This window comes from Primulina tabacum, chromosome 13 (genome assembly GCF_025594145.1).
Source record: "Primulina tabacum isolate GXHZ01 chromosome 13, ASM2559414v2, whole genome shotgun sequence".
Lineage (NCBI taxonomy): Eukaryota > Viridiplantae > Streptophyta > Magnoliopsida > Lamiales > Gesneriaceae > Primulina > Primulina tabacum.
Genome location: NC_134562.1, coordinates 28,450,390 through 28,471,471, shown reverse-complemented (window position 1 = coordinate 28,471,471; position 21,082 = coordinate 28,450,390). Strand labels below are relative to the sequence as shown.

The 21,082-nt window shown below is 31.7% G+C and overlaps 1 protein-coding gene across 1 annotated transcript; it reads right to left on the bottom strand.

The window, feature by feature from the left end:
• Nucleotides 1-2,820: 2,820 nt before the first annotated feature.
• Nucleotides 2,821-8,645, bottom strand: LOC142523346 (putative phospholipid-transporting ATPase 9). Its single transcript, XM_075627117.1, has 11 exons — nucleotides 7,531-8,645; nucleotides 5,730-7,075; nucleotides 5,540-5,650; nucleotides 5,191-5,467; nucleotides 5,005-5,093; nucleotides 4,810-4,918; nucleotides 4,509-4,712; nucleotides 4,304-4,429; nucleotides 4,106-4,204; nucleotides 3,796-3,987; nucleotides 2,821-3,709 (listed from the first exon to the last, which is right to left on the bottom strand). Exons 1-11 carry the CDS (start codon nucleotides 7,921-7,923, stop codon nucleotides 3,077-3,079), a joined length of 3,579 nt encoding a protein of 1,192 aa, XP_075483232.1. The 5' UTR covers nucleotides 7,924-8,645; the 3' UTR covers nucleotides 2,821-3,076.
• Nucleotides 8,646-21,082: the final 12,437 nt, after the last annotated feature.

Here is a 21,082-nt window from a genome sequence, read left to right as displayed (position 1 = left end):
GTGAGCCATGGCCTAACTTTATAAGCTTGAAAAGACCTATTGACCTGGTCATATTCCTCCAACATTTAGTGGAGAAAGGTATGAAAGACAAGCTTATGGAGAGTTTCTTTATATAAAAAAATTCAGAAAATATGAGCACTCCTTGATCTAAAACACCTTTGAGGAATATGAGTTTTGACTTCGACACTACACACGTCTCATTATCTTGATCTTTTCTAGGGAATGCTTGAATTTGGATGTTGCAACGAGTGTGAATTTTATGATTTTCAAAGTGTGATATTTTGATTGAGTGTGACAGAATTTGGTAGGTTGAAAAGTGTTGATTGTGTCATTTTGTGTGGTGAATCATTGAATATTCCTTCATAATATTTTTATTCTTTTGATTTGCTCGAGGACGAACAAAGGTTAAGTGTGGGGGGATTGATAAGGCCAAATCTTGAAAAGATTTTAGGGATTTTATTTAATAATATTTGCCCTTATCTAATATTTTTATCCCTAATTATGTGCTTAATTGAATTAATAATTGTAGATTTGAATAAAAGATGAAAATGATTAAATTTGGAATAAAAAATGAATTTACAAGACTTCAAAGAAAAAAAATCAAAAGAAAGAAATAAAATATTTTTATTCCTTGATGATATTGAAATCTTGAAAAATCTATGTAAATATTGATAAAGATCTTATCTGCACTTCCTTTTATTTGAGATGGGCCTTAAAAAGATTTGGAGGAAGAGGCCTATTGATAAGGATAAAAGAAGCGTACAGGGAGCAGCCGTAAGAACGGAACGTACAGGAAGAAAGAAGCGCAGAAGACCGCGGAAGAAGGAAAAGAAGGGAGGAAGACAGAAGACAAAAGCTGGAGGAATTCCTCACGCACGCTACAAATCACTGAGAATTCTTTCCTTCTTTCTTAACTATGTTTTCTTCATTGAATTTAAACACTGATTTTGACTTTTATTTTAAGTTTATGGAGTAGATTTTTATAGACTAAGGCCATAATAGGGCCGAGACATATTATTTTTTGATGTTTTGAGTTTAATTCAATTAGATTATTTATTTTATTCATTGATTGATGTCATTTATCACGTGTTCTTTTAATCTGGCCAATTAAATTGCACATTTGTTGGTTAATCTAAAACCGGAAGGCGATAGATTAATATTTGCTTCACACATCAATTAACACATGGTTAAATTGACTAGAAATAGTATTCTATTTCAGTGTGCGACTTTAGGTTGAAAAACTGGAATTTCACAGCGATCTAATGCGGTTGAATCTAATTAAATTCAGTTAGGAATAATTGGACTGTTAGATTTAATTATGTTTATTAATTCGAGGAATCGTTTAATAAATAATTTTGAGAATTCCGTCGTGAATTAAATAATTAATTTAATGAATATGAATTTGACACGTAGATTATAAGTTGTCTCGGTACCGTTGTGCGCCTTAGTCGTTTCTAAAAAATTTGAATTTTCGTCTAAATTAATAGTTTGGATTATTTTTGCTTTAGTTAATTTATTTAAATTGTTTTATTTAGTTTTAATTAATTTATCTCCCATCATTTGAATTTTTTTATTAACCTAAATTAGGAAAAATAATTCATATTCTAGTACTTAAATATCGATCTCTGTGGGTACGGTACCTGGACTCATCTCCAAATACTATTACTTGACCTAGTCCGCTTGCTAGATTTATTCCCAACCGAAATCGTCGGTCAGAAGGCTCACACTAGAGTGCTTTGGATAATACAAGCAATTTGCAAAATCCCAGTTCAGTTTGGACTTAAATACTGTTAAAGTAAAACTCCTAGTTCCACTCAGCTAAATGAATAATAGTATACATACTGTTATCAAATACAATGAATTATGATATTGATATATCCTAGCACTTAATTACTCTCGATGATTGCAAACAATTCTTTGTAAAATATGCTCGACTGATTGAATTTAGTTCAGATACTTGAAAGTTTGAATCTCTAAAATTCATAGAGCTTTATTTTAATGAATTCCTCTATTTATAGAATCTGAATCAAACTGTCTCGAGTTAAAAATGTTTGTTGGCTTGCCTTTTGTCCAACTCATCATCCCTTACATCCGTACAAAGTGTAATGCTGTTGATACTGGCTGTGTCTGCAGGATACGGAAAAAATTATCCAAAAGATCAGTTTAGCCCTCTAGCTTAAAGTGATGTCCTAGAATTTTAGTGAAGATAGCTGCTAAACTAATAAAACTGTTAAGATACATTTTAATTTGGGTCAGAATCAGTTCTGCTCAACTTAGTCTAGTTTAAGTAATTCGGTTTAGTTTGAAAACTTGGTTACTTCAGTTTTGCATAGTTTAGTTTTGCCTTAAAATTTGTTTAACACCAAAACCTTAATTTATCCAACATAATCCATCATTTATAATTTTTTTATACATTTTTATTAATATTATTTTTTCAATTTAGTTTAGGTCGTAAAAATAAAAATAAGGATTATATAAATTGATATTTTATCAACTATTTATAAACTTTTTGTAATTAAATGTGATAATTAATTAAAATATTCCAATATCCAGCACATAAAGTGCATAATGTTTAACTGAGCACGTTTAATAATAAAAATAATTTTTGCAGCCAATATATTTGAGAAAAAAATAATAATAATTAATCATTGAAGACATATCACTTGCCCTGTAGCTGTCCACGAATTTTTTAGCTCGAAATATTATGTTTCTAATTTTAGAGACAGATCATAAAACCGTTAATAAATTAGTTTATTATTTGATCAATGAATTTAATTTTATCTCTAATTTTGTCTTAAATTCAATGTTATGCAGCCGATCGGACAAGAAACAAAATTGAATGAATAAGCAAAAATAAAAGCAGCTGCTAGGCTGGTACAAAGAGGGCTGCAACTTTTCTGCACATACAAACATAAGATACAACAAAAACTATACTTCTGTACAGACCCTTCCAGTCCTAAGACCTCTAGGTGCATGTATACTCAAACATGGAGAAAGTGGATCCCCGCGAACATGTACACTTCCCGGAGTTGTCACCTTAAACCAGACATCAGAATCCCACAATTTCGTATGTTATCTATCTCTGCTTCTGATTTCTGTCTTCTAATGGATTCGTTCGTGCCAACGAACGTGCAGTGAAACCAACTGTCGTTGGTCTAATCGACCTCTGTCTCACCATATCGCAGTATTCGGGGTCCTCAGAATGACCCTCGTGCCTAATCCACTGTATCATTCCATGGAACATAGGGAAAAATCTCATTTGAATCGCATTGTACGAATAATAAGGAATTAAAGCCGATATAACCACAAAGAGTGTGACCACATAGAAAGAAGGCGTAGGTGCAAGAGATTCAACGAAAACTTTATACGCGGTAGTGGAGATACTGGGAGGTATGGCACCGTAAGCCAAGAGGAAAAGGTACCACAATGCGATTCCACCCCAGATAGTTATATGCTGGATTAAAGTGAAGTAACTTATAGCTAAAGCCATTTGGCAATTTACGACCCAAACTACGCACGTATACATTGTTGCTCCAAAAATTTGGTACTCGGCTATCTTCCCGTTTTTCTTGAATGCTGGAAGACTTAGTGCCTCTTTGCAGAAGAAGAAGATGATTACGCCACTGCAAACTCCGTTGAGCATCCAACCAATAATACGGCGCCATGTGAAGAGAAGGTTTTGCACGCCTTCTTGGTATAGCAAGGGAAACTGCCATTCGAAGGGGAAAGAAAGTATTAGAAACAAGAAAAAGTTCTCTTATTGAGAGGTTATTCAGAGGACGTAAAAATTGACACCTTCAGACAAAATCTAGCAGATACATCCTGGTCAAATACCCCCATCGCGATCACAGGTAATGATGTGAAGAATACGTTGTAGAGGGATAAAAACCAGTCATTGTATGCAGGTTGCCCAGAGAATGAAGTGTAAGCCTCATATAAAAAGATAGTTATACCGAAAGTGACATTCTTGTAGAAGAAGTAGCAAATCTGTCATAAAAATCAAATAAAGTATGATCAAACCATGACCTGGTAACACTTACTTCCGAGAACAAAAATTATTACCGATATTTTATGTATGATATGGTTAATTAAGTCGAGCATTTACCATTGAAGAGATCCTTCTGTAACACCAGTGTCCATGCACCAAAAGCAACCGTTCGAGATATCTAAACTGAGCAATGGCAATATCACTCGACATGACCGCCTAATCCATTAAGAATAATATGCAACATTAGGTGAAAGTTGTCCTATAATTTATAAAACATCCATTATAAAATAATGATAAAAGTCATATTTTCTCCACCTGCATCCCCTCAACACCGCTGATTCCAATTCCAATATCTGCTTCTTGAAGCATGCCCACATCATTCGCCCCGTCACCAATTGCCAGAGTAGTCCTATTGGTTCCTTCTTTGACAAGTCTGGTTACCTGCAAATTTGAAGGCGATTTTTAAGCTTTCTACAAAAATTCTAAAGGTCTTACTACAAAAGAGAAACGAAAAACTTACCAGTGCCTTCTGTTTTGGTGAAGATCGGCAGCATATTACAGAAGCACAGACCATTGCAAGTTCAAGAAACGATTTCTTGGCATTATCATCTAAAGCATAGGCAAGAGATTTTCCATCAATAATCAATGCAAATGCCTCAGACCTTGATGCAGCAACTTGAGATTTTCCTTCAGTAATCTGTTTTAGGACACTTTGCTTTGAAGCCTGTAAAGAATGACATTCCAAGCTCGGTATTCGTATAGAAATAAGGTGCTGTTCTCATTTTTTATTGACCGAAAGTGAACCTCAAAGAGGCCAATACCTTAGCAATTGCATTCTTGTCCCCCACTTTCTCTAGAGCAACTATCTCTGGATTTTCCAAGGTGATAGCAATTTTTTTCATTCCTTGTCTTAGCAAGCTACAGGCATAACTGTAAAGTGGAATCCTTAAGTTAAAAATCTCCCAAAAACTGAAGTCCTTTGAATAAAATGTCAAGAAATTGTGCAAGTAATATACCCAATATTGATGGCGGTTTCAAGTTTATCTCCCGTCAGAACCCAAATTTTTATGCCGGCTTGTGCAAGCTTGTCGATGCACTCGGGAACCTGCACATCAGAATTGTAAATTCTTTATCTGTATAACGATTTATAAAGAATAACTCAAGATTCCACATCATAATTTTCCTAGTAGTTTCTAACGTACCCCTAGTTGGAGCTTGTCCTCAACGGCTGTCGCCCCAAGAAGAATCAAATCCTTCTCTATTTCTTCAGTTACTTCATCAATCAATGCATCACGATCTGCACTGACCGAGTTTTTGGCCTCGGAAAATTTTTTGTCGAACTCCTCAAACTCTTCTTCATTAAGTTCCCGATACGCAAGAATCAAGGTCCTCAAACCTGCATCCGCGTATTCATTTACATGTTTTATGGTTTCCTCTTCGAACTCCCTTCCGTTTGTTCCAAGCCTCTCAAACATGACACTGTCATTACAAATAATTTCAGAAGCAAATCGTTGCAGTAGACAAGGACGCACTAAGTTAAGAAAACAAAACCTGTCAGCGCCTTTGCAAAGTAATAAAAGCTTTCCCTCTTCATCCCTTACTATAACGGACATCCTCTTCCTTGTACTGTTGAATTCTATAATATTTAACAGCTTGTATGACCTGAATCAGAAGAAAAATTGTCAGGAACGTGCCAAGAAACGAGCAAATGTAGGAAAGCAAATGTGGTCAATATACTGACCTTTCGACTCTTTTTCCAGATACAAGATCCAGCTCATTTACGGAGACACTCGTCTGTGTCCTTTTGAAGAATTCAAACCCAATTTCTCTAGCTGCGACAACAAAGGCCGCCTCGTCTGGTGATTCAGCTTCATATGTGACATTTCCCCTATGTTCATCAATGTCAGGGATGGCAGTGTGACATATTGCTAGTAAGCGAAAGAATTTCTGAATGATATTCGAATAAGGCTCAGTTATCCAATGTCCGTTCATGATCCTATCATCATCAAAGTTGAAACCTTTGACAGTTGATTTTTTCATGTTACCGAAGGGATCGTCGACTAGCCCTTTTCCGTTCACTTTCAAAGGAGACCCTTTTTTCTTAGCCATAGCCTTTTCAACTTCTGTGACACCATATCCATAAGCTGTACCAGCAATCGAGCACTTAATGAACTCCATGGAATTACAGGTCAATGTTCCTGTCTTATCAGAAAGTATCGTGTCAACTTGGCCTAATTCTTCATTCAGATTCGAGGTTCGGGCATGGGCTGGTTTATCAGCTTCCTCAAAGTACATATTCACATCTTGATTGATGAATATGCTTTGAAGGACTTTAACAATTTCTATCGACACATATAAAGATATTGGAATTAAGTAGCTGTACAGTAACAAGGCTGTCAAAAAGTGATATATAGCAGCAGCTGGGGCTCGATCTGGATCAAAGAAAATATTGGCACGTTCTGGTTGGAGATACCACCTATAATGTCCACCTTTCAAGTCATTTTTTGTTACAACACCAAAGTAAACCGATCCAATGAAAGCAATCAAGAACAGAACACCGAACAAAAAGTAGATGATCTTATCCATTTTCTTCTCAATTTTGCTTCTTTTTGAGGGAGGATCAGTCGAGTTCTGTATAACCTTTGTGTCATGACCGGTGAATATAACAGCTCCATATACGTGGTCTGTGTTTCGAAGCTTTGAGTCTCGGAGTAGAAGCTGTTGAGGAGAAAGAGGATACTGTTGTTCTTGAAACTCCATACTTCCAACAAAACTATACAAATTAGCATTAGGATCTTCACATTTTATCAAAGCCCTGAAATTTTTGATGTCTTCATCCTCATTTAAATAAGATGTTACTTCTAATGCTTGTTTGAGTTTTAAATTTGTCTCGCCATCAAGATTCATAGTCTCAACATAGCAGATAGCATCCTCGTAACTCGATGAAAGTAGAAGCAAATCTGCTGGAAAAAATTCATCCTTCTCCACCTTAACTATATCACCGACTTTCAGATTTTTCCATTCGGTATGGTGGAAAACTCCGTCACTTTTATGTACCTTCACTTTTCTGTTGTTCATCTCTATGTCCTAAAAAATTCATTAAACGATATCACCATCAATCTGAGCTAACAAAAATCGAAAAGACCAGACAATAAGTGTAAATTTCGTGTCTGTTGATATCAGTTTCCACATAACATGCCAACAGGGAAAAAGACACAAAAAACAGAATGATTATCACAAAACAACTAACAGAAGTGCAAACATTATCATTATATTCTCCTCAAGCTCCGTAAAGATTATTCTGGTTCATTTGATGACAAAAATCTGATAGATTTTTTATTTTATTTTATTTTATTGACACTGATCACTTTGTCCTCTACTGAGAAAAAAATCTAAACATCATAAAGTTTCCCAAACAATCTCCAATCACTTCATAAAAGCAGAGAACTTATAACCAAGATTGAATCCAACAAACTGAAACAAACCTGTACCAAGAAAATCTAAAATCAGAGTAGAATTAACAAAATGAATCATAAAAATACCTGTTGTTTTCGACGCCAATCCTCAATCCCCTCTTTAACCATAGTTGCCCCAATAACTATAATCAAAGGAATTATGGCACTAACAGCAGAATAAGGCGCAAGAGAAGTGAAAGACAATATACCAGTAACAAGAAAGTAAAAATTAGCCACTCTTCTGAACTGTTCAAAGAGAGACTTTGGCAAGAAACTTGCAGCAGTGTACTTTGTTGTCCGAACATAATTTGTCACATAGTTTCTTGAACTGGACTCTAAACCATCAGATTCATTACAAAACACAACTCTTGAAAAACCTGGCCCCCCTATCTGCGAATGGTCATCTTTCGATGGTCCTTTCCCGCGCTTAAACGAGTAGATCTTGCTGAAATTTATCTTCTTTTTTCTACCAGTTCTCATAGTATTTCAGATTCCAAAGATATCTTGAAGCTCCAAACTTGATGAAATCTCGTTACGCAAGGTCTTGGGGACACCCAAAAGGACGTCAAAATCAAGAAGTTTATCCCAAGTACTAACTTGTCAGCTAATGTTTTGCAGACAGCTCAACCCCAAGAGATCAACTCTAATCCCAGCTGTCAGAAGAACTAAAAAGTCCCTTTTAAAACAGATTCAGAGCCAAGACGGAAAAAATACTTCGAATATAGAAAGAAAGAATGGATAAATAAGAGGAAATGAAAGAGGAATCCCCACTAGATTCACAACACCGTTCACCTCAAAATATCAGAGAAAACTACTAAAATAAGAAAGCCCAGATGCAAGAAAGTGCTTAAGGTCCCTAAATTCAGCTGGAACAAACTAAAATACACAACAAGAAAATGACAATTAACTTGGATGATTTATTAACATGTGGTACAAAACAGAAGAATATCAGGAGGAAGAGGAAGGGGGTGAAATATAAGAAGCATTATTCACGATGTTGATCTCTTTTGATGGCCCAAAAGTTTTGAACATTGACTTGGATCCCTCCTCTAGATTTCTCAAGGCTTGACTTTGACAACCGTTGGATTCGTTGCGTTGTTTCAACACGCGCATTGCTTGGAAGAAACTTTCAAAAACCCACCCAACTACCACGATTAAATTAAACCCCCCCAAACAAAATAAAAGTTTGTCTGAAAACCGGAAAAAAAAATTGAAAATTGCCCAAAAAGCAGAAAAAGAATTTTAAAAAAAAACAAGAAGAAAAAACCATCAAATTGACTCGAAAAAAGGCAAAGAAATTTCGCGGGAAAACAACTTCCAAGAATTGGGTTATAAATTTCTTGGCTTCTGTTTCAGATAAACCGAGTCTTTCTCCCTCCCACTGTGAGAAGAAGCTTCACAGAAAGGTCGAAAGCGGATTGTATACCCTTCAACGCATGCAGAAAGATACAGATATGGTTTTGTACATTTTCTTGAATAATTAATTAAATAATAATTTTTTAAAATAATAATAAATAACTGGAAGAAATTATAATATTTTTAAAATTAATATTCCGCTTATCTTTCGTTTAGCTGTGGACAAATAAATAATTACAGAGAGATTCACGTAGGTCAGAGGTCAGAATGGAAAGGATGCGCCGACAAGGCGGGGAGCCTGCAACGTGTGCCATGACGTCATAGCTGTAAATATTACTAATTGTGCCTTGTGCCCAACGGTGTTCTAGTTTACAATGGATTTATTTATACATGATACAGTAAATATTTGAGTTTGAGTTAATTTTATTCATGATTTTGATTTTGTTTATATACCTTAGTTAATTTTGTGAAAACAAAATCATTATAATTGAGCCGACTCGCGAGCTTCGACAGAAGCGTGTACTTGTTCGGCTTGAATACATGATTCGCTGGCTTCGAAAAGAGTGTGTAATTGAAGTCGAACTATACGTGAGTTTGGCTCGTCTAATTTTAAACTCGCCTCTTGACTTTATTAAAAAGTTAGGTTTAACTTGCTGAAGATTTAATAAAAAATGTATTTTTTAAAAAATTATATCAGGCAATCCGTAATTATTATTTTGTTCAAAACATGATCCTTTGAATATTCGGTTCAACATTTATTTTCTTATATTATATTATTGACCTTGTATTTGTGCCTTCTAGAAATTTAAGTTTGTAGGAAAAAATTGAATTTGGTAAGGACTAATTTTTTTTAGTAAAAAGTAAAGGACTAATTCTAGAAGCGGGTTTTAATAGGATGCTGGCAATTATATGCCATGACACATTTTATTATGATGTATTTTCCAATCTACGTGCCATACTTGCTGACGTAATTGACATAATTAATTGCATATTTGGAGTTTGGACAATAAATTAATTAATCATAATCAAATGTTAGGATTTTTTCTCCAAAAAAAATCATGTTTCTACGTATATATGAACATGATAAACAATATGCAGAAATAGAACATTACTTCCAGTCATTGAATGATTGTAATTTCTCATCTCTTTTCCTCTGATTGATGTCTTCTAAGCATTCCAACATTCAGTGTAGATGGTGTATTTTTTCTTATGAGGTGTGTGCTTATGGACCTCAATAGTTACTATTTATAGGCATCTCATACCATCAATGAGTTATTGCGAGAGCTTGATTGTCAAAATAAGAGGCACATATGCGTGTTATAATTATAACAAATACAAAAATATTAACCCTTCGAAAATTATTTTCACGAAGTTGCTATAATTTAATAATATAAATAAGAATGTAAGATAAATGAGGTCTTATTGATAATCATGTACATCAAGTCTTCGCCCTTGTTACATAGTTATAATTCAAATTCAAATATTTTAAATAATACAATAGTTCAATTTTATGTATCGATTGCTTGACCTATTGTATTAGAAATATATTTGACATATCGAATACCTGATATTTTGTGGAAACAAGAAATATAATTTTATTTTCCATTTTAATATGCTAAAAGAGCTTGTCTAAAGCTATTGTTTTAATCTTAAGTTATATATTTTGGCGTCAATTTTTTTCGTAAAGTGTTGTGTTGTGCAAAAACTTCTAGTTTCGAGTTTAGATTGAATCAAAATGCGATGTTAGTTATCTAAAGACACATATAACTCAGGTGGATAAAGTTTGTATTTCCTAAGCCTCGGGTTGCAAGCTCGGTCGTTGTACTTGTTATAGAGGTCCTGTTTTTTAAAAGGATAAAAAAACAGAAACATAAAAATAAGCTTGATCATTAATAATTTGAGTATTTAGGGGAAAAATGTACATTTGAGTTGTCGAATTTTTTAATAGGAAAACGGTAGAATGAATATTTTGGAAAAGAAAATAATTTGAGGTTTTTATAAATTTCTAAATCAACTTTCTTATTTTGGTAAATAATTATTTTATGAATTAACTGCAATGTTTTGATAAATTAGGAAATAACTAACAACCATGCTAACTTGTCAGGTTTCATGCATTCAAAATTTTAGATTTTCACGACTTCTAGAAAACATTAAAGAGCAACTCTAGTTGACTATTAAGCTAATTAATTGATTGCAAGAACTTTTTTTTTCCATTTAAATAAAATAAAACAAATAAAATATATAAATAATTTTCAACTACTTATTTATATATTCGCCTTACACGTTCCAATCTATATTTCTAGACTTATTAATGCACATTTTTTTAATGAATATAATAATTTTATATATATATATATATATATATATATATGTATGTAGACACACACACACATATACACACACACGTTGAATTTGGAAAGTTCTCAGTCTTTTAACTCATATAATTTTTTAGCATTTTAATCAAATTTATATGAAAGGCATACTCAATGGATCAAAGTAAACGATATTAGCTGGGGATTTAGGAAAAAATATAACATCATTTAAAAACTGATATTATACTGTAACTTTGGTCAAATTTTGATTATCAAAATTGCTATTATGTCTATTTTAGTCTCATTTTAGCATGTCTATTTTCGATTGCATGCAAAACAAGACAAAAATCCTATCTTAAGAGCTGATTTTTCATAAAAAAAAAACTAGTGCAACGACGCACGTATTACGTGCTTTTACAATATTTTTTAATAATTCATATGATTTATATTTAAATGATAATCAAAATATAATTATAAGAAGTAGTTAGGGACTACACTGTGACTTTGTATATTAATTAAAAAAATAGAAAAAAGAAAGAAAGAAAATACAAAAGTAAGAATTGAACATGCAACTTGATGATTACCAAACAAAGACTCTATCTGCTAAATTACATGTGACTTTAATTAAAGTTTTAATATTTTATTAAAATATATAATTTTTACAGCAGATCATGACACCAAAAGTTAATTATTCTAAGGGCCAGAAACTTAATAATATAGTATATAATATAAATACGTAGATAAAATATTGTTATTATTATTATTATTATTATTATTATTACTATTATTGTTTAATAATATATCACCTCTTTAGAATAACTACTTTGACATTTTAATAGATTGACAAAAATTCTCTTTATTTTCAATAATTATTTGTCGCCTATAATTATAACTTATCATCTTTCACATTTATTTTTTCAATTTATAAATAATTAAAATATTAATTTAGTTTTAGATATAACATAATTTAATCATGCACGCGCTAGTATATTAGAATACTAACAGATTAAATATCAATTATTTATATTTGATTAATTTTTAACTGCCTTGTCGCACGTTCGTATTTGAACTAATTTATTGATTTATCACATAGAACATTTAATTGGTCGTGAATAATTGAGTAATCTATCAGTTATAATTTTTTTCATCACACCCTGTAGATCAAAGTTGACCATGTTTACTTTATTTTTAAATATTTTCAATCGTCACACATACAAATACGTTCATGACCATGTTTATTTATTTTTTATTTAAAAAAAATGTATTTATTAAAAAATCTTATTTAATATATACATATATCACTAGTAACTATTGGTGCATGATATGTGTATAAAATATAATTTTAAGTGAATTATATTTTTGTGTAAAGCATAAACATGTTGAAATATATTTTTTTCTTTGAAATGTTATAATTGAATTTCATTTTTCTTATATTTTTCATAAAATGATTTGAACGTTTATTTTGGAAAGAAAATTTTGACATGTTTAAATACAAAAAATAAGCGCTAAATAATCTCTCACTCGATAATATATTTTATAATATAGATATTTGGCTCATTACTAAGGTGAGTTGCTAATGAGAACTTTTTTAAAATTATATACATGTACACCACTACTGGATCGAGAGTTTGTTATTTTATTAAAACTATAATGGATGGTAATTGTGTAGTTGAAATATTTTAAATAATACGACAACTCGGATGATAAAGTGCAATAGATTATTATAAGTGCGAAAACAGTTCACAACACTTGGGTGAAACAGTAAATCAGTACATAGTGAAATAAGACAAGGATTGTTTATGGAAGTTCGAAGGATAATCCTTTATACGTTTCCCCTTCTCTTGTTTTTGATTATACATTCTTGTACAAATCCATTTTAGTATGACTTATCTTTACCTACTGAAACTCTTAGTATTACAACTCAATACTTAATAAAATCTAGTTTTGGGAAAGACACTTTCCATATATTACAAATATTTCACACTTACAGTGGATGATATATAATTGAGTGTGAACAATAATACCGCAAGTGATCTTCTGAATCAGGGAGAAACTTTCAGCGTGTGCTACATTTTTAGATATTGAATATGTGAAAGGATTGAGTGCGAGAGTGATTGAATAAATTTTTTTTTGATAGAGAGATAGATAAATCACTTTTTATTCGTGAATCACTAAAAAATTCTTGTTTAGCCTTTCTTCCTTCGGATAAGAACGACTTTGTTGCCCATTGAGAGAAGCAGAATCAATTTTAGACTTGTTATTTGTTTTATATCCAAATATGATAGAAGTAATAAATGATCAGTGCCGTTCAATAATGGAATAAAATGAAGTGTACTATTAATTTAAAACTGCCACAATAAATAGAAAAATATTTGAATAAAGCTGACGTGTCATCATAAACAACAACCAGTATGAGTACTACTTCTGGTTTCTAATCATAAGAGCTAATGTTTCTTCTGGTTAAGTATTACTGAAATGTAAGCATCATAACGGCTACTATTTATTCTGCTTAAGTACTACTTAAATGTAATCATGCAGAAATCTTTTACTATTTTATTTTTAAGACATGTTCTATTTTTCTTAAGTTATCAAAGAGTTCTGATTTTTTTAAGTCATTCGAATCAGAAAAATTAAGATATTTCTACATATGATATAATCAATGCGGAATGAGTTCACCGAAACTTTGTGAACAAATGAAAATCAGTTAAACAATAAATTAAATGCACAATAGTTGTTTATGGAAGTTTAAATGCTAAAATATTCTTATGTCACCCCTTCTTCTGTTTTCAGAAGGTATTCACTAAAAGAATTTAATATTTACAGCTTCTGTAAACAACAACTTCAGTAAGACTTAAGACATTGCCTCTTAGTATCAACTTTTTCAAGACTTTATGTAAAATTCTGAACAGAAAGACTCTTTATGTCAGTTCTAGTAACTCACTTAAATGATAAAATGAATACAAAGATAAGAGTGAGTATGTATCAACACAATATTATCTCCAAAAATATCTGATAAAATTTTACGTGTTTTTTTCGAAATATATTCAGCAAAGTTTCGAGTCAATAGAAGATGATGAACAGCATACGTGTGTCGAGAGTTTTTGCTGAATTCCGAAATGGACTATTTATAAGTGAAATCCAACATTCAAAAGTGAACGGCTATAAATCAATCGTACGACCATAATTGAAATCTTACAAGATGTCATATGCCATTCGTTGTGTTCCAAAATTAATAAGTGGCAATAAACGATTATGACATGGAGTGTCAAACAATCAGAATATATTCTCTTTAACTGTTATACTGAACATTCTATGAATATTTGATTTGTTGAATTCATTCTTCACTTACTATGAAAATAAATCTGAGCTCAAAAATGACAGTTGACAAAATCAGTGAAGTGTGATCAATAAGTGAGCGGGTATCTATTCACTTAGGGCTATATTTGGTAGCCATGATAAGGGAATGATTATTAAATAATCATCCCTTATCTCATGTTTGGTTCATTTTTAATTTAGCATGGAAGCCCTTGATTATGATTGAAAGCCCTCACTATTTATGTTATTTGTGTGATTAAATATCTCTCCTCAAAGGTGTGATAATGTATAATTCTTGAATATTGATAATGATAAATTAATAGAATACTTAAATTTTTATTATATTTTTTATAAATTAATTTTATATATTTTTATTATTTTCAATCATTTTAAAGAAAATAAATTGTAATGCAAATCTATCTTAAATTAAATTTTTATAAATTTCTAATCTTGTTAATTAATTTTTTTATGAAAATAAATATTTATTAAATTCTAATTTATTTTGTTTAATGATTACCGTAATATTTTCAAATATATTTCTAATAAATATATTTAAATTAATTTTAATAAATATAAATTATAATTATAAATATTTAATTATCTATCAAATTATTTTAAGAATATTTATAATTATTTTAAAAAACAATAATATTGTAATTATTACTAAATTTTATTTAACATTAACATTCAAAATATTATTATATTTTAATTATTAAAATAAATGCATATTTACAAATTTATTTCTAATAAATATATTTAAATTAATTTTAATAAATGTAAATTATAATTATAAATATTTAATTATCTATCCAATTATTTTAAGAATATATATTTAATTAACACTTGGGGCATTTTTGTCACGTCTCGGGACGGGGGTTGGTTGACACCGGCGTTGCTCTCAAATTCACATCGAAAACAACAAGCCTCAAAAGTACAGAATTCAGAAACCAGTCTTTTATTCATAATACTGAAATAATTCATTATCTGTTACAACTCAAATAACTAATGTTTTACAGCGGAAATGTAAAACTAGACATAACAGTGTCTTATCAAATGCAGCGGAAATAACATGAATAATAGCTGAGAACAGTAGTCTTCTTCACCAGCCCCAGAATTGATTCTGCTCTTCTTCTTCTAACTTTTCTTTCTCGTTCTTATCTGAGATGAGTTTGGTGGGTGAGTAATATGGTTGTCACTCAGTAAGCAGGGGCGAGAATAACTCTCAGTTTTCGAAATCGTTTTCAACAGAAATAGTAATACAATAATATACAGAAACTCTTATTTTCGAAACATAAATAAGAATTCAGAATTCACAGGTTTTAGAACAAAAATCAGAAATAGTAAGCACTGAGCACGTTAGTGAATTTCATGGCTAAACTGATATCAGTCCCCTATATGTTCTCTCCTCTAAGGGGTGAGGCCAGAATCAAAATCAGAATTCAGAAATGTTCAGAATATATATTCCTACCATTAATTCACCAGGGAGTTTCAATGCTTTAAAATCATATATCAGAATTAAACATACAGAAACTGTGCTTTAGAACGGAATTATCAAACATATTTCAAGATATTTATACATAAGCCCACTTACAGTAATTTGCTAGAATTTCGGTTGAAGTCTACTGAAATTCTGGTTGCTCTTTCTACTGAATTCTACTGCTCGAAAATAAGTATTCCTTTAGCTTGAAAATTCAAGTGATGGTCTCAAGATTTGTGTAACCCAATTCAAAGGTTTGAGAGTGTTATTTATAGGCCAAATTCTGACTGTTAGCCTCCTAATTAATGACCATAATCTACCATTAACAGCCTTTATTTCATGCTAATGCTTCAGTTACAAGTCTAAGCTGAATCAGTAACTGTCTGCTGCTTTCTCGCTCTTCAACTGCTGGATTCTGTCTGCTGAAAAATACATGTCTGCTGGAAAAATACCAGCTGCTGAAATATGAGTTGCTGCTGGAATTTTGATAGCTGCTGAAACATTTCCAGCTGCTGGAAATTCAGGTTCTCACAATTTTGATCATTGCAATAAAATCATACCAAACACCATGTTATTTATCCCACCATATTATTAATCCATATATTTTATTTTTTAATCACTCTAATTACTAATCATTTACTTATCCCATCACACGAACCAAACGGAACCTAGATAGACTTAGATAGTTCTTGGATAGTTAAGCGAGAGGTCTTCTGAACTTAGTGAAAACTAAATTTTCTTGGAATGCTGTTTTTCAGTGCTTTTGATGTTCACGTACTTAGAGCACATCACCAAACTTATATTTTATAAACACACATTGTTTCAAAAACATATACATTGGGCTGTTAAAAATCGATCAAAACCAAGAAAAATTATTAAACCAAATTGTATGATTTGGATTGGTTTCCATTCAATCACGGTTTGTATTGAATTTAAAATCAACAAAATTTAAAAAAAAATTGGTTTGGCTCAAGTTTTACATAAAAAAATCGAAGAAAACCAATACAAACTGATCACATTAATATACAAAAATATGTAATAAAATTTGTTAATTTAAAGTGATTTTTCTGAGATATAGAAATATTTTATTTGAATTTTAAGTTTGTATTCTATTTTTAATTAGCTTGGTAAATAGTCCAATTAACTAACATATGCATGATTCCGATATAAAATTATGACAAACATAACTACAACCCTAAAATATATACAGATTCTATAAATGGATTTTTTTTAAATAAGAACTATAATTAGAGAAATATCATAACTGAATGAATTTCATAAATATAAATCAATATATATAGCATAAAGTGTTTTAGGAACAAAGTCCATCATTATTTCCACGTGATCTTTAAACATTTTAATTTGCATGATTTTAGGCCAATGATCATTAATTCATTGATAACATTTTCAATTATCACTTTATGTTATTCAACACGTTCTCAACGACTATAACACTTTATATCGATATACTTAGTTCGACTTCCGCTTTAATCACAAAGACTATAACTGAATTGTCGTAATACATTCTTAATGGTTTAAGCATAAAATTCACAATTCTAATCCTAAAAATCAACTTCTGAACATACACTAAACAATAGTGCATCAAAATAAGAGACAAATTTAGACTTTATAGTGGAACTAATAAATTACTTCAAATTTTCAATTCATTTATATCTAAGCATGTAATCTTTAATAGGATGAAGATATCTCATAATATTTTACAACTTTTTAGTGGTCAATACCTAGATTACTCTAACAATTTTCCTAATAATCCAGCTCTCACTAACCTTCTTGTATACATAATAGTCCACAATGTACTCAACAAAACTTAATAAAGAGATAACATTATGAAACCTTAAATACCACTAATGTGAGAATTGTTTTAATCTATATAAATTTCTTAACCTTGTAACATTAAATACTGAAAATCACTAGAGAAGAATCTTTAATGTTATTTCATATAACATTCTTACCCTATATCAAAATTGAGAAAATTGTTTTCACATCTATATAATGCAAATCTAAATCAAATGGGCTATTAATTTCATAACCACATGAAGAGAATTTTCTTAAATGCATGAGAAAATATTTTCATGTAGTAAATTCATTTCCTCGAGCAAATTCCTTAGCAACGATCTATCCTTATGCCGTTCAATGTTGCCTAATGAGACTTTATTTATCTTAAAAAATCATCCATAACAAATGGAGATTGAAAAAAAAAAATTGACTCAATTATTTGTTATGTAATTCCTTATCATTCATGACATTATATCACAGATTAGATTTCTTATTGCTCATGGTTTGTGAAACCATCTCAATATCATTTTCGACTCCAAAATAAATAGTCAGATTCAAGATATACAGTATAATCACTTGAAATTGTTAATATCTTAATTCCACTGGATCTTCTTAATGTTGTATCAATATTTTCCAATGAATCTAGATTGTTTTGTTCAACCAAATGCTCTATGTCTTGATGATAATTAAAACTCACGTGATAAAAAATTTGTGGAATTTATATGATTGGTCTCACAACACACTTTTTAACTTGAGAGATGTTGTGAATAACAATCAATATATATAACTTGTGTGGCTGAATGAGCACCATAATGATCAATATTATGAATTTGATCGCTCCCCACTAATCAAGTTTTTTGATCGAGCAAAACTTACACTGTAAAATCTTCGGTAAAAATCAATAAAATTCAAGCTCGAAATAATTGCAAATGCACGATGTCAAGTAATAATATAGTGTACCAAAGTATGAGTATCGTTCCTCCAAAGATTGTATTTCGCAATTATTATTCCATATTATTAACCCTTAAGCAACGATAATTCGAATGATTGTTTACTACTGTGATGATTTAAATAAAACTCCACGAAATGATTCACGGATTAAATGTTGAATTAATAAGCTAAAATGAATGAGTAAAGAATCAATGAGAAATGAATTGTTGGGAATCTCGGTTCACCTATCCCTCGCTCAAATGCTGAATTAGATAAGCTAAAATGATTGAGTAAAATTCAACGAGAAATGAATTTGTTGGGAATCTCGGTTCACCTATCCCTCGTTCAATTATAGCGTATATCATTCGACAATGATATAAGCTTTCAATGGGATTTCCTAATCAATTGAACATGCCAAACTAATTCAACAGAGTGAAGTAATTAAATCTCTTTAATTATTTATCAAAGGTGAATTGCATGTCATTCTATGAAATCCCCTAGCTTTCGACCTACTGGACTATGACTATCGACGTGTATCCGATTTCATATTTCTATGTAAATTGTAAATTCACGGACTATGCTACTCGTCCTATCACCGGCTATTCTCTCGAACTCACTTGCAATATGAGATTTTATTAAAATTAGCTACACTTTAATAACGCAATGAAAATAATAGCACAATCAAGAATAATCAAAAGTCGAGAAATAAATTAACTAAACACGGTTACGGGGTAGGATCCCCTTAAATCCCAACAAATATGAAAATTAGCTACTATAATTCATGATGAAAATAAGCAAAACAATATTTAAACAAGAAGATTTAAGCTCGAAATACTAGACTTGACGAAAACGAGAAGAACGGTGCTCGGAAATCTTCAATTCTTCAACTCCAAACCTTCTTTTCTCTCCTCCAAACTTTGTGGCAGCTGCATAATGTGTAATTTTCGTGCCCTCTACTCCCCATATGCCAAATTTGCAGCCCCACTTGGCAAGCATACTGCGGAAGGCAAGAAATCATATTCGAAATTTTTTCCAATTTGAGTCCCGCTCGGGCGGTAAAATTCTACCGCCCGAGCTCCCACTCCTCTGTATTTGTTCTTCCTTTTTGCAACACTCACGCTCAAGCGGTAAGATTATACCGCCCGAGTGTCGAGTCCTCTGTACTCAACTCTTCAAAAGGCACATCTCGCACCCGAGCCGTAAGATCCTACCGCCCGGACGTCAACTTTTCTGCCAACTCCTCTCTTTCTCGCGTGGCTTGTATATTTCTCTCCCGATTTCGGTTATCCGGCAATTTCAACTGCAAATTCATCAAGACGAGTGTGTCACGATCATATGCATATGCTAATTCTAAAACGAACAAAATGCATATGAAATGCACGCACACACAATCCAAACACGCACAAAACTAATGCAATAAAACATGTAAAAACCACAAATAAAAATCCCCTCATACTGGCCTTTTGCTTGGCCTCAAGCAAAATAAGTTATAGACCACAACTACGACACGAACATACAACACCAAATAAAAGTACTAAAAGAACCAAATCGATGGCGAAACAGCAAACTAGTGTTTCATGCCTCTGCGGGTTTTTGAAATACATCCCATCAATAAAATCAACATCGATTAACACACCTTTTAAAGCACCACATAGCATTTTTATTTGGATAGAAAATGTGCTCGTGTGTGTGCTGTGGGTTTTACTTGCTTGTACTTTAGATAGCATTATTTGCAAATCACGTGAGTCACCAAATCAACAATTCAACGCAAGTTTTCACTCTCCTGAGTTCTGTTTCTATTCGTGACTAACCAATAAAGACAATGTAGTAGAATTTCATGTTTGCACAATGATATTTAGGGAGGTCATGTCAACGTGTGCTCAAGTGGTCCAAAAAGATTGGGAGTACACCGATCATTTTTATTATGCACTTGTCAGAATTTTCATCCGACATTTTTCAATGTTGTACATCTCCTCCTTTTCAGCGTAGGGATATGATTTCATCCCCTTCTTGGCCCCCCTCACCTTACATCCCCCTTTTTTCTCTTTTTTTTTTGAATAATTGCATAATTTTCTCATGTATATTCCCTAGACTTTGAATATAAGGCATGTGCGTTTATTTGGCCTAGGGAAGAATTTTCAGGTTCTATGCATGATTGGGAAGAAGGTTATTCCAGGTTTGCGCAGGCTTTCTATTTTAGTTCATGCTATTGGTTAGACACTCATTTCCACACACATTCATTCAAATTCTACTCACATCTCATGTCTCTCAAGTTTCTCCCACAAATTTTTTTAACTCAACTATCATTCACACAACTACCAAAACCCACTATATGTGCATATAAAAATTCACAGTTCAAGCCAAAATGCATGATTTTACCATATGAGGTATTAATAACGAGTGACAAGACTAAGAACATGTAATTCATCAATCCAAAATCATCATCGGCTAC